This window comes from Lonchura striata, chromosome 1, assembly GCF_050655825.1.
Source record: "Lonchura striata isolate lonStrDom1 chromosome 1, ASM5065582v1, whole genome shotgun sequence".
In the NCBI taxonomy this organism is placed as follows: domain Eukaryota; kingdom Metazoa; phylum Chordata; class Aves; order Passeriformes; family Estrildidae; genus Lonchura; species Lonchura striata.
Window position 1 is genome coordinate 66,779,749 of NC_140703.1, and position 13,713 is coordinate 66,793,461.

Below are 13,713 nucleotides of genomic sequence, written 5' to 3' on the forward strand. Positions count from 1 at the left end.
CAAATGTTTCTGTTGTTTCAATTTGATGTAAAAGAAGTTATTCACAACCATAAATACTTGAATACAAAGAATTTCTGTCATATAGTTAAAATAATCCTCTTTAGAAATAATAATTGCTTATCATACAATAAGTTCTTAGTGTGAACAATTAGCACAGGTTTCAGAAAATGACTTTACAGATTTCTCTCCACTAGAGGTCTCTAGAGAAATACAATAAACTATTCAGAATAGCAGATACCTTAGACTTCTTGACATTATTTTCATGTCCTTGAAGAAGAAAATCAACACTTGTTCTATTCTTATTCCAGGTATTTCTTTGGATATACTCCTTATGTTGTGCATAATAAAAGATTCCTATTACTACAATAATAATTCAAATCCATTAGGTGTTTTAATCTATTTTATAATTAGATATTTAACATTCATAATTAGAACTTCAACAACACATCACTTAGGAAATATAATAGCACAAAGCATTTAGCTCAAGGAAGAAAAAACTAAGGTGGCAGCTTCGTGGGGTAGTCAACCTGCTAAATAAACAATAAAATAAATAAAGTAGCAATAGGCACAAGTGAATAAAGCATTGGCTAACTAGAGCAGTACTTTATTTGGCAAATTATAAAATGGTTACGCTGGTGTGCAGTTCAGCATGCCATTATATCACAAGCAAAATAGAACTTGGCTCCAATATTGGTTTTTATATCTAGTTTAACATAAACATAAATGAGGAATGTGATTCATGTAATTGTACTGGTTTTTCTTCTTTATGCTTTTTGTTTTGTTATTACTAAAAGTTTTTAAATTGAAAGTGTGTCATTTTTCCTGGTTGATATTTTCAAGAAAGTAATCTCCACTAAAAGATAAGCCTTATCCATTTTAGGATTTGTGCATCTATTTTTCCTGAAAACGTTATTCAGAAATTTAGATTTTTTTTTTCAGATAATGAAGCCTGTGTTCATTTTTATTTCCTTTTGCTGTATTTTATTTCCTTATGCTGCTTTATTTCAGTGAACTTTTTTCTGCATTTACTATTTTATGCTCATGCTTGCCTAATTGAATAGAGTATCATGATGTCACCAGGCTTGTTATTAAGCGTTGGACTATAGCCTACTGTGCTCAATGCAGAGAACAAATGGGATTCTCTGAGATTGGAGGTAGGGTCACTAATCAGAAAACTGGAAGACCATGGAAAGAAAAATTGTTGCCCTGCTCAGATTTCTCCATCATTAACTGTAGTGGATAGCTCTGTAAACAAGAACTCAATGCATGCAGCAGCATTAGTTGCTACTCTTTTTTTTGGTGCTATTTGGTAAGTGAAAGAGAAGAACCTGAGCTATGCTGAGATCTCAGAGATGAGGGAGGGGCTCCTGATAAGACAGGTTACTGGGACAGTTCTGTGACTTTCTGAAGATTTTCAAGTTAATTTTACATCTATTACATTCGATGTTTATCTATCTGCTGATTTTTTCACCTTTAAATTGAGAACTGCAAACACTACTCAACTAAGCAAATTAGCAGCTTGAATTATCACAGCTAGGCACTTCAGAGGTGATATTTCTCAGAGTATTTCTTGCTGCAAAGACCAGAAATAAATAAAAAGCTCTGAGAGGAATAAGAGCACAACACTGATATTCTCCTAAAGCTTGTAATATGAAATCTCAGAGTTTACCCATCACCTCCATCAGTGGATCTGTCAGTGAGGTTTCAGGCATGGAGCTCATACATCAAGAGATGCTGACACTTCCACAAGCTATCTTGAGTTTTTTTGAAGATGGCTATGTAGAGGTCAAGATAGAACAGAAGCCCACATACCATTTAACCAAATGTCTCTGCTCTTAATCTTAGAACATGAAGTGCTATGCAAACATATATGTATAAATGGCAGAATTTTTTCCTTGACATGAAAATTTTAAACTCCTGGATTGCAATCCACACACCAACTGCCCTGGGAGCCTTAAGACTATCCCTTCATAGGAGACTTGAGCCTGTCACTTCTGCCTCAGTTTCCTCAGTTACAGCTCAGAATTAGTTTTCCATTTTCATTACATTTCCCATTGTACAAGAGGCTTCGAAGGAGTGACTAATAAGTACAGAAAGATAAACATGCAAATTTTCAGATACTCTCTGATTTTGATATGATACGTAATCATATATTACATAAAAGTCTGAATGAAGGCATTATGTAACAGTGTACTTGTCAATAGAATTAAAATCAATATTAAAATACTGTGTTTCATTGAGTGACTACTTTATAATCAGAATTTGTGTTAATACAGCTTTTTTTTTCTCAAGACAAAAATGCTATTTCAGGTTATTGGCAATTGTATTTGAAACTTTCATCAGCTTCCCTAGTTAAACAGCTCATAGCTGATAACTGTGAGGAAAACAAAGGAAAGCAATGCAGTTCTTATGGGAACAGACAACATCTTCCTCTGGGTTTGAATAAAACCACACGCAGTGATCGTGACCTCTGGATGCCTCAGTGCTATAAATACTAAACCATAAGTCAAAGTCTAAACTTAAACTCTCTCCGTTGTTGTGTCAGCAGAATAAAATGTTAAGCCTTCTGTAATAAGGAAGAAATTAATCAATTGGGGATTAAAAGAAATTATTTATATGGTTAATTAGGGCACTGATTTATGTTACTGAAGCTGGCAGCAAAAGCTGCTGTTCTAAGGGGGGTGGTACAAAGTTTCAGGTTGATCCTGTGGTCCCCTCCCACCACCTTCTAGCATGTATATAAATTGTCAGCTCTCCAGACCCTTTGCCAGTTCTCTCTTCTAGACTTGCCTGAAGCAACAGAGGACTAAAGATGAAGATCTTTTTCTTATTCACCTTTTCAACTTTTTTGTTATCTGCTTTTGAACAAGCAGCTGCTTCTGCTCACTATGACAAGATTTTAACTCACAGTCGAATAAGGGCACGCGACCAGGGGTAAGTAACTGGCTTTTATTTCTTATTTAAAAGGAAGCTTGTTAATCTTTATTCTCCCCTTTATTCTAGCATTGTATTACATATAATTTTTCACTATGAATTTTTACTGTCATTTAAGTAGAATTTTATTTTAAAATTAATTTTATAAGAATAAAAAGCTTTTCAAGGCATTTTAAAAGGGGACAGAATAATGTTAGACTTCAAAAAATGGAAAGCAATCTAAAATCAGCACTTCTCAATGGGCAAAATGTAAATCACCAAAATTAATTTCAACTCGTAAGTATTGTAATGGGAGATCAGAAAATTTTAATGTGTTTTAAAACTTTTTCAGAGTTGATAGCTATCACAGTATTTGCTCTCTTTATTCTATCCTGATGAAAATCATTAACTCTATTTAAATGTTTTCTAATATGGGAATATATACTGGGAATTCTTCGTGAAACTTCTGTTCCCACTAGAGCAATGCAGCAAGCTGCTCAGCAGGGCTTCCAAAAGACAATGCTTACAAGCCAGGCTGCTTGGAGACATGGAGATCATTTGAACAGCTGGTGTCAGAGAAACACGTGTGCCTAAAGATATTTTTCTCTTGTCTTGTTAAGCAAAAAACATTCTGTGAATAAGAATTGTTTACTATCCTATCTTCCCACTGCCTGCTACACACACACGCTTTTCAAATTTTTTTTAGCTTTTCCAATAAAAAGCTCATTAGCTTCCCAGTGATGTAAAGTATATAGTCTAACTTCTGAATTGGAGAATTTTTTTAATTACTAAAGTATAAAAATAAGGGATAAAATGTCCCTGCTCCATGGAATTTGACTGTAAGAAATTCATCTTTGTACACCACCATGCTATGGAACACGTATTCCTCCCCTGAAGTATGTGACTCGTTTTATTTACATGCCAATTTACCCTTTGGTCCCCAGTAATTCACAGAATGTTTATTTAGGTGCCTGCAGTACTCAAAATGGTTGGTAATCAAAATAGCTGATTGATTTACAGGAGACAGGGTTTCCTTCTACATAAAGAACAAGGCACTTTTCTTCCCCATCTCCCCATGACTGACCTTCAGCTGCACAGATGTGTAAAAGACAAAAACTTTAATGAAAAGAGCTTCATGGTGTTCACTGGTCCCTGGTGGCTGGTAATTCACTTCACAGGGGGAAGGGAGAAATGGATATCGAGACTCGCCTGAGCACAGCTGGTGATCACTGCCCATCAGAGACACATGGTCAAACCAGAGTGGAGGGGAAGCTTCTGTCGCTGCAGGGAGGGTGGACTTGCCAAGGAATCCAGCTGTGCAGTCCCAAAAGCTTGCACTGTGGCTACTTCAAAACACACCTGTCCTGGGAACTGAAGCCAGATGTTAATTTCTCACTCCACAGGAAAAGTATTTGCTACTATTTCATGCAAAAATTTTCATGTACAAAAACTTCTTTTTAAAATGTTTCTCACTGCATCCATAGCCCAAACGTCTGTGCTCTTCAGCAAGTTATGGGAACAAAAAAGAAATACTTCAGCACTTGCAGAAACTGGTACCAGCAAGCCATCTGTGGAAAAAAAGCGTAAGTATGCTCTGCTTCCAAAATATAATCCATTGACTGAGATAATGAAATGCACAATTAGAAAAGTCCTTTTCTCACAAACTGTTTATAGTTTATTATAGAATCTTTACTTCTCCTCCAGGTGGCATTGCAATACAGACTTCCCCTTTACTTCTCTGGGCACACTGCAAGACATCCAAAATACTTCACCTTTTCAGTAATGTCTGCCATACTACTGACAGCTTTGGCACTAAATTTTATTCTACCGCAGACACATTGGGAAGGAAGGTATTTCCTGAAAATGCTTAGAGTGGAACTTGAATATTCTCACAGGCAGTTTTGGAAAGCAACCTACTTCTGTGGTTTTATTCCTAGATAGATAACATGTCTTCCCATGAAAGAAAGTCTGCTCTCAGAATGAATTTGAGGGAATTCATTACTTTGCAAAGCTCCAGAAGAAGTGATAGATAACTTTGTGTGTTAAGAAAAATATTTCAAAGCAATAGGTGGTTTATAGTCATTGAACCGAAGTCAAGTGCAGACTTTGCTCTCCTCATGACTAGAATTTTGAGGAATGTTAGTTTTAAAACATTTCACAAATCTTATGCAAGGCCTCAAGAAGTCTAATACAGCCAGCCAGAGGAAGACATTAAGTGGTGGGGCTGGGTGGTTTTGGTCATGACAGTGTTCACAAAATCATCACCTTCTCCTTCCATTTTAACCCCGCTACCATTGTACAAGCACTCACTGAGCAAGGTTAGAGGAAAAGAATGTGTGTGAGAATAAGTTGAGTCAGAACTCCTGAGGGTTGTTTAAGGGGTTTTTGTGGTTATAATAAAGCATCTGTTGTAACGTAGTCTTAGCCATTAATGAGTTTTATACTCTGCATACTAAACCCAGAAACACAGACAAGAGTAAGAGATTTCTCCAATAAGAATGCTAATCCAAAGGACAACAACTCAACTTGTGTCAATATCTCCATGTTAAAAAGTCCTCCCTAACTGCTTTTATTATGTACAATTCCCATTTACAATGGGAATGTAACATACAAATTTCCTAAAATCAGCATTTGTTGGACTGAGAGTCTTTCCACTGTTTCTCAGGAGTATTTTATCTCCATGCCAGCAAGAAGTAGAAACAGATGAGTCACAGAGCTGATTTGAATAAACTGAAAACTGGCTCTATTAGCCAAGAATAACAAGGATTAAGGTACTGCTCTTCTATCTTTTTCCTTTGGAATATACTCCTTTGGATGAGGTCAGGACAATGTTGTACTAAAAAAAAAAAAAAAAAAAAACACCTGAAAAACTCAAAAAACAAACAACCAAACTAAACCAAAAAACCAACAACAACAACAACAAAAAAATCCAGACAAACAAAGAAATAAACCCCACCAAAACTTCAAGAATGCATCATTGGTTACTTAGCTGAATAATTGCTTTCTTTCTTCTCCTGGCCACAGGCTTATACTGAACTAGTAGGGATGCATATGAGGATAATTTCTGGTCTGGGCTGAGGTGGCATTTCCCCTGTGTGCTTTGCCTACACACAGGTGTTACTGAGAAACTGCATCTTGCACTGAATTTTATCTGGTTCTGACCTTATTGGGATGATGCTCCATACAAACCTCTTTTCTCCCATCCCATCTTCTATTTTGGGCACAGCTAAAGAACCTTCTAACTGCAGAAAACTGTAAGGGAACATGAATAATGTAAGTAGGAACTTGATAACTGAAAAGAAGCCTGGGCTGAGCGTAGCAAGATACATGGCAGAAAAGGCACTGATCTTGCAATGCTTGGCTGTGTTTTCTTCTTAGCAATGTTCTTCAGCCAATTTTCTGTCTTTCACTAATTGTATCATTGTTGGATGTGGTTTGAGGATTAAACTTGCCACGTCTTACTCAATGCTTATAACTCAGCTGCCTCTTTCCTTTTTCCAAAAGCTAATTAAACTGCAATCTTTCATAGCTTCCTATGGGATGAGGGGGAAAGATTTTCTATTCCAGGGGAGGAAAAAATATTTTCTCATGACAAAGCAGTTCACACAGTTAGAACATTTTGATTCCTGTTCTGCTACACTTTTTTTTTTTTTTTTAATCAGATAATCAGATTATTGTGTTTTTATGATTAGCTTCTGTCAAGGATGCAAGTAGGACTAAGAGTAAAAGTTTTATCATTAAGTTAAAAATCTGTAGCCTAAGTTTTATGCTACTCATGCATTCCTGAGACATAGCTTCAAGTTAATTGCTTTAAAGAAAGAACTGTACTAAAAGAACTATACAAATACTTTCAATATATGACTTCCCAGTTGAAAATGTGCACATGGCAGAAGAGTGAATATGTCATGCTTGTGAAGGAATGGAGAAAAAATATTTTCATAGCATGGAGAAATAAAAGACTGTGTTTAAAAAAGAAATTATTTTCACCACCTCTATCAGATTGCTCTCTATTATGGAATGATAATCCTCACTTTTCTAATGATGCTGTTTGTTATTATTTTTCTTCCAGTCTAGTCCAACTTCTCATTTGAATAAGCTGTTCATTTTAATGTGGTTGTGCTTAATTTTTTTATCAGCTTTAAATTATGAAACATGAGCAAAATGTACTCAGCTGCCACCAAAGATTCTGCAAATTAAAAGCTGGATTCTAGTGGTTAAAGACCCAGTAAAAATCTTAAAGGAATGAATGTTCATACTTTTTGAACTGCCAACATCAGCCACCTATAAAAATAAATCTATCCTGTAAAACAATTATGTCATTTTGGTGTACCATATACTGTACAGTGTACCATAATTTGAAAAATAATATCTGAAGTTTAATATATTAAATTTCTTCCAAGGAGCCAGAATTACCTCTGTGATAACTTTAGTGAATTTGCATTTTCCTGTAAGAGAGGAGGATTTTTTAAAAAGGTCAATGGTAAAACTCTTATTTCTATTTATTAATTAAGAAGACATTATATCTTATAACAAACACAATGTTAAAATGAACATTACATTATATAATTGTCATTTATCCCTGGTTTGCTGTTGTAGCTTACGTGTATTTGAGAATGAGAGTTTAATTTATATCCTTATATAACATTTCCTTGCCCCTGGCAATGCTAAAGCCTCTGTATGCTGTGATGACAAGCTTTTTAAACTCTGGTTTTGACTTCTTGTATTCTGGTTTCTATCCTTACTACATTTAGCTGTGAACATTCTCTTAAGTCCATCAATCCATTTTTTAGTGATTTCCTTCTCTGTAACCAGTTTTATGTCTGTTTTTAATTAGTTCTCTCCCTCATTCCTGAGCTCCTTCAAATTCTTCCTTGGAAAACAGAGACTCTCTTATCCCACTTTTTATCACCATACAATGCACAAGACCTTCTCTGAAATACTTGTCAATTGCTATAACCAGTATGTAGGTGACCTCATGTAGTTCTGTCACTTCAATTTCTATTCTGTTCATTTAAATTTGTCTTTTTCCTTTACAACCCTTCAATCATGATTTCATTTTAATGTCCTCACCTCTTTTTCCTGTTTGTTCAATGTCATAATCTGATCAACACGCAATAGATAAATTAATGTTCTTCAGCTGCTGTTCTAGTCACATCATCTTTTGGTAACTCTGTATTAGTGCTATAAGCCCACCCATGTTCCGTCCCAGTGCTTAAATTTTATGATGGCAGTCATTTTTAAATCAAAAAACTTCACATTTAGTAAAATATGACCAATTTGTAATCAATCAAAAAAAAACTGAATAACAAAAAAAGACTGAAAACCTCGAGAGTATGTGCTAGCGATGAAAAATTGATAATAAAAATAAAATTAGACTTAGCTAAAAGTAGTTTATTTCTTCTGCATATTATTTAATTGTGCTTTTGTCTACATCCCACAGAACCGTCTTATATGAGTGCTGTCCTGGCTATATGAAGATGGATGGTACAAGAGGATGTCCTGCAGGTATAAGCTTATTCTCTTATGGATAAATTGACATATAGAAAGAATTACAATTACAGAGTCTCAAAGGTGGCCATCATGAGAAATGATTGTCTGTTTTTAAGAAGTACTGCCTAAGAATGCACAGCTTCATTTGCACACAGCAAACATGATTAAAAATCAGCTAGTACTGAATTTGATCATAAAGATTAGGTTTAATTTCCCAGCTCCTTCCAGATTCTGAACCGGTGAGAACTCATAGTATCTTCAGTTCCCAAAGCTGCCAAGGAAGATCTTTAATTCCTATTCCAATCAAATCTGAGACTAGTCTAAAGCATACTGGTGTGATCAGAAAGCCAGGACTCAAGGTGGAGCATATCTAAACTTTGTATTTTCCTTTTTCTGAAAAAACTTGAATCCCATTTACCTAAAGAGGCTTATAGCCTTTATCAAAGAAACAGTGAAAAGTAAGACAGAAATTCTTCATCTCCCCTATTTATACTATTCTGCTTTGTAAAAATAAAGCTAATTGCAGCAGGAAAGAGTAGTATGAGAAGGAATTCATTTCATAGTTTTTGATCCCTATAACTGAAATAATCCTTTTATATTCAACAATGCAGAGTTAAGTTTGTTTAGATAAATTAATCTCCCTTCAGATGCTGACATTAGGATGAGATTAGTCATGCACTAGAATCACCTGTTCTTCTCAATAACCATAAAAAGAGCCAAGAACCATTAGGTTGCAAGCAAATGTCTCACTTCTAGAGGCATAAAATTAGGAGAAATGAATGCTGTTATCATGTAGCCATGTTTTAACTGTGAGACTATGGCCATTCTTACTCTCTGGATGAACAATATATGCATAAACCAGACCCTGGAAGAAGAGTAAGAGGCTTCACAAAAAGAATTCTGGTCCATCATGATGGAATGAGACCCACTCCACTGAAATTTTTGTGATTTTAAATGGATAGCCTCCCTCCTTCATGTTGGGTTGATACACTATACAACAGCACTTAAAAAGGAAACTTTACAATATTCAGTATTGTTTGATCTAATTTTTCATTAAGAAAATCACAAAAAGCAATAGCAAGCAGATGTCCTTAGATGATTTTTGTGTATGTTGACAATGGAATTTTTTAATCTAAATATATTGCTTGATTCTGACTTAAACAGTTTCAGAAATATTATGCATTCAAAAAAAAAAAACCACAAAGAAAATTTGATTGTGATAAACTGATGAGTTTACAGTATTCTTACCTTGTGTTGATTTTAGTTGCTCCTATTGATCATGTGTATGGTACGCTTGGTATTGTGGGAGCTACCTCCACACAGCGCTACTCGGACATCTCAAAGCTGAGAGAAGAGATTGAGGGACGAGGATCATTCACTTTCTTTGCACCAAGCAATGAAGCCTGGGACCAATTAGATTCAGTAAGTCTGTGTGTCTGTGCACATGTGCGTGAGCTAAACATTTTAGCTGAAGTAGCTAGTGTGAGATAAATTAGATTGGAAACAATGTCAAGATTTAAGATGGAGAAGGACATAATACAAGTAATAATGAAATAATCTACTTGTAGTTGCTTCTTATTTAAGTACTTGCATGGTACATATTAGTATTGTTTATTTTATTAGCATAGTTTCAGGGAAACTCCTAGGAATTCCAGCAGCTGCATAATATATAGTTGGACATTATCAGTAATTCAAATGTCCTTCTTTTAGTAATGATTTTAGTTGAATAAACAGTGAATCAAAGCTCCTCCAATGACTTGACTGTGATGAAGTCTCATCTTCCATTTGTAAGCAAATCAGACCTTAAGTAGAGTCACATTTATAGGCATCAAAGTCACCTTACCTAACAGATGCTGAATATGTTGAAAGCATATACTAAGGTAAAACAATACATACATCTTTCTGAGTGGCAGGATGTTTTGTAGATTGTAATTAATTAAATCCTTTTTTTTTTCTTCAGGAAATTCACAGGAATTTGGTTGACAATGTAAATATTGAACTGTATAATGCTCTCCACCACCACATGTTAAACAAGCGCATGTTGACAAAAGATCTTAAGAATGGCATGACCCTGGTGTCTATGTATAATGGCCAGAAATTGCTTATCAACCATTATCCTAATGGGGTAAGTCTATTTTCTCCCCCCCCCACCCCCAAAATATTCATTTTTTTGTTGCCTTTATTTCCTTATCAAAAGTTATTATCAAAAGTTTACCATCTACCAAGTCAGTTGCCACTGACAAAAATAAATATTCTCTTGAAGAACTTTATGAAATAAATATTCTCTTGAAGAACTCTAGCTGTGTAGACTAATCACTAAGAATGAATGAGCAAACTTTGTGCTGTTTAGAAATCAAAGCTCAGATGAAAATGAACTTTATTCATAAAACACAAAGCCTTTTGTGGTCAAAATACATGATCATAATAAATTTGACAGCAAAATCTACTATTAAATTTCATAGTTTTGCTAAATAATATTAAAGCAGATCTTTTATTTGAATTTGGGTGCATAGTAGGAGCATTGAAGGTAGAAACCTCCTAGTTAAGTTCCTCATCTTCGTTGTCTTAAATGCATAAAAATGTTTATTTGTCTTCAGATTGTATTGCTAAAAAACAGTAGAATCAACACATTAGCCAGACAAGAAAAATCAAATCAGAATAATTGCAGTAAGAAATTAAACATTAAGTCAATGTAATCTGAATAAATCTGTTGCTATCTTTCCAGAAGCTTAGTCAAACTTTCAAATCTTACAAGGTTTTACTTCAAATTTTGAAAAAACCAACTGGAATAACAACCGTGAATACACAATGTACAGTACCTACATTGCCAGTCTGTGAGTGTCAGGATCCAAGCTTGTGATCAAATTATTTCAAATTCTACAACTTGATTGTTCAAATATAGGTTGTTACTGTTAACTGTGCCAGGATCATCCATGGCAACCAGATTGCTACCAATGGTGTTGTCCATGTCGTCGATCGTGTCCTGACTGCTGTTGGAAATACCATTCAAGATTTCATTGAAGTTGAGGATGATCTGTCATCATTTAGAGTAAGTGGACGAAAAATAAAAACTCTTCTTGGTTTATTTAAGTAAGATGATTTTATTCCTTTTTGATCTTTTATGATACCTGGAAGTAATAGGTGTTAGCTCAGCAAGAGAGGGAAATAAATTAAATTAAGAGCTCCAGGTAATATTGCAAATCTAGCTATTTAAAAAGGCAACATCAATAGAATAGAATGTGTCCCTGTACCTAAAAAGTGTCTTCTCTTCAAGCACTGAGAAAATGAAACGTGAACATGAAGTTACAGAGTCTGGTGCTAGATAATTAAGAACAATTTCAAAATGGATGATAAAAAATGGTAAAGATGCCAAATAAATTTCAGAACCTGACTCATAGAAAGTTTTAGAACACCAGTAGATACACATAATAAGGATTTTTCTTGCACAGAGGAAGCATTATTAGAAATTGTCATTAATAATTAATTAATTTTCATTAACAATTAAAAAAAGTTTCTAATTTTTCCATCTTCTGGAAAATGTGTCTGCACATTGCAATGAGATTTCATGCTGCATATTTTTAAAAGTATGCCATTGGTTTGCAGATAAGTGTTGTCCTTTTCCATCTTCCATCTCCTTAATAAATACAAAAAGGTATTTTAAATGCAGAGGCATAAAAGTGGAGAAGATCCTCTGAATCCCTCAAATTCAGTTCATGACAGTTATGGGCAACTACAATCTCTTTAAAAAACTTAATATAAAAACCAATACTTCCTGGGTTTCAGCTTAAGAAAAATTCCTCTGTTGATTAATTTTTTCATTTTTATGACATTCATGATCTATCTTTTTAAAACACTATGATCTCAGTCTAGCATTCAAGTATCTGCAGGCATGAGGTAAAACTAGACAGATAATGTATTTTGGTAATATTTCAAATAATCAGCATTAAAAGGAAAAATTTTATTTTAGGCTCCTGCCATTACATCAGGTGTCATGGACATTCTCGGAAGACCTGGTCATTACACACTCTTTGCTCCTACTAATGAAGCTTTTGAGAGGCTTCCAAGAGGAGTTTTAGAAAGAATCATGGGTGACAAGGTGGCCTCTGAAGGTATTTAAACTTTTTTGCAAATGAGAAATATGTACACTGCAAATGAGAAATATGAGTGGATCAAGAGGCAAAAAATGCAATATCCTTATAGCACCAAAATTAAGCACCTCTACTTTCATGTGTATGCAAAGACTAACTTCTTCTTTCTCTAATTTTTCCACTTGCCTAAGAATTGAAAGTAATTGAAAACTTAGTCTCCAAAAAAGTTTAAAGGGAACTGTGAAAATATAGGCACATTGACATTCTAATAGTTCAGCTGCATAAGTCTAATAGACATTCCTGTCCCTAGAAATTCAGGGCTATCTGAATATGAAATTCTCTCATATCTTTGCATAGACTGGAGTTTTGTACTCATAGGTCCTTTTGGACATATGCAGTCACCAGCAGATTATAGCATAACCAATATACTTTTAATAATATAAGGGATGCCAAATAGTTTTGTAACTATTAGTAAATGTTATTTAGAGGCCTACAAAATCATTAAATTTAAATAAAGCATCTGTGAGTTAAATTAATTTAAAATAGTTTAGCTAGAATCATTTATTCCATAATTATATGTGAATTATATGTATATGAATATGTGTCCAAACACCTACATCTGCTAAATTCCTGCTCTTTTCTCTTCAGCTCTTGTGAAGTTCCATATATTAAATACTCTCCAGTGCTCTGAAGCCATCACAGGTGGAGCTGTCTATGAAACCTTAGAAGGAAACACTGTTGAAGTTGGTTGTGATGGTGAAAGTCTGACTGTGAACGGAGTGAAAATGGTGAAACGCAAAGATATTGTGACAAGCAATGGTGTTATCCACCTGATTGACCAAGTGCTAATTCCTGATTCTGGTCAGTGATGTACATGAAAAACTTCTTGTACTAAAGATATTTTCAATAACCTTACCCATATTCCCTCAGATAAATAGTTCTGGATAAGCATGGAGAATCCAAATCAGGAGTAGGAAGATATTGTGTGTTAAAATACCTTCTCTTAATTCTTTATTTGCAGCCAAACAAGTCATTGAGCTTGGGGGTGCTCAGCAGACTACATTTACGGACCTGATGGCGCAGCTGGGTCTGGCATCTTCTCTAAGGCCAGAAGGCCAATACACTCTCCTGGCACCTCTGAATGGTGCTTTCTCAGGTTAGTGGCCCTAAAAGGTTGTCAAAATAAACAAGTATGTACGCTACCCTGATAGTTTTCCAAATA

The 13,713-nt window shown here is 34.8% G+C and overlaps 1 protein-coding gene across 15 annotated transcripts in view; it reads left to right on the plus strand.

The window, feature by feature from the left end:
• Positions 1-2,766: 2,766 nt before the first annotated feature.
• Positions 2,767-13,713, plus strand: part of POSTN (periostin) — a 32,606-nt gene continuing 21,659 nt past the window's right edge. For all 15 annotated transcript variants that reach the window (XR_014955111.1, XM_021541884.4, XM_085578680.1 and 12 more), the window contains exons 1-9: positions 2,767-2,934; positions 4,398-4,496; positions 8,354-8,418; positions 9,668-9,825; positions 10,364-10,528; positions 11,306-11,452; positions 12,371-12,512; positions 13,140-13,352; positions 13,513-13,647. Coding sequence is in view for 14 of the 15 variants with exons in the window: in XM_021541884.4 (XP_021397559.1) it covers positions 2,813-2,934; positions 4,398-4,496; positions 8,354-8,418; positions 9,668-9,825; positions 10,364-10,528; positions 11,306-11,452; positions 12,371-12,512; positions 13,140-13,352; positions 13,513-13,647 (1,246 nt within the window). In the remaining variant the exon portion in view is untranslated. The remainder of the gene's footprint in view (positions 2,935-4,397; positions 4,497-8,353; positions 8,419-9,667; positions 9,826-10,363; positions 10,529-11,305; positions 11,453-12,370; positions 12,513-13,139; positions 13,353-13,512; positions 13,648-13,713) is intronic.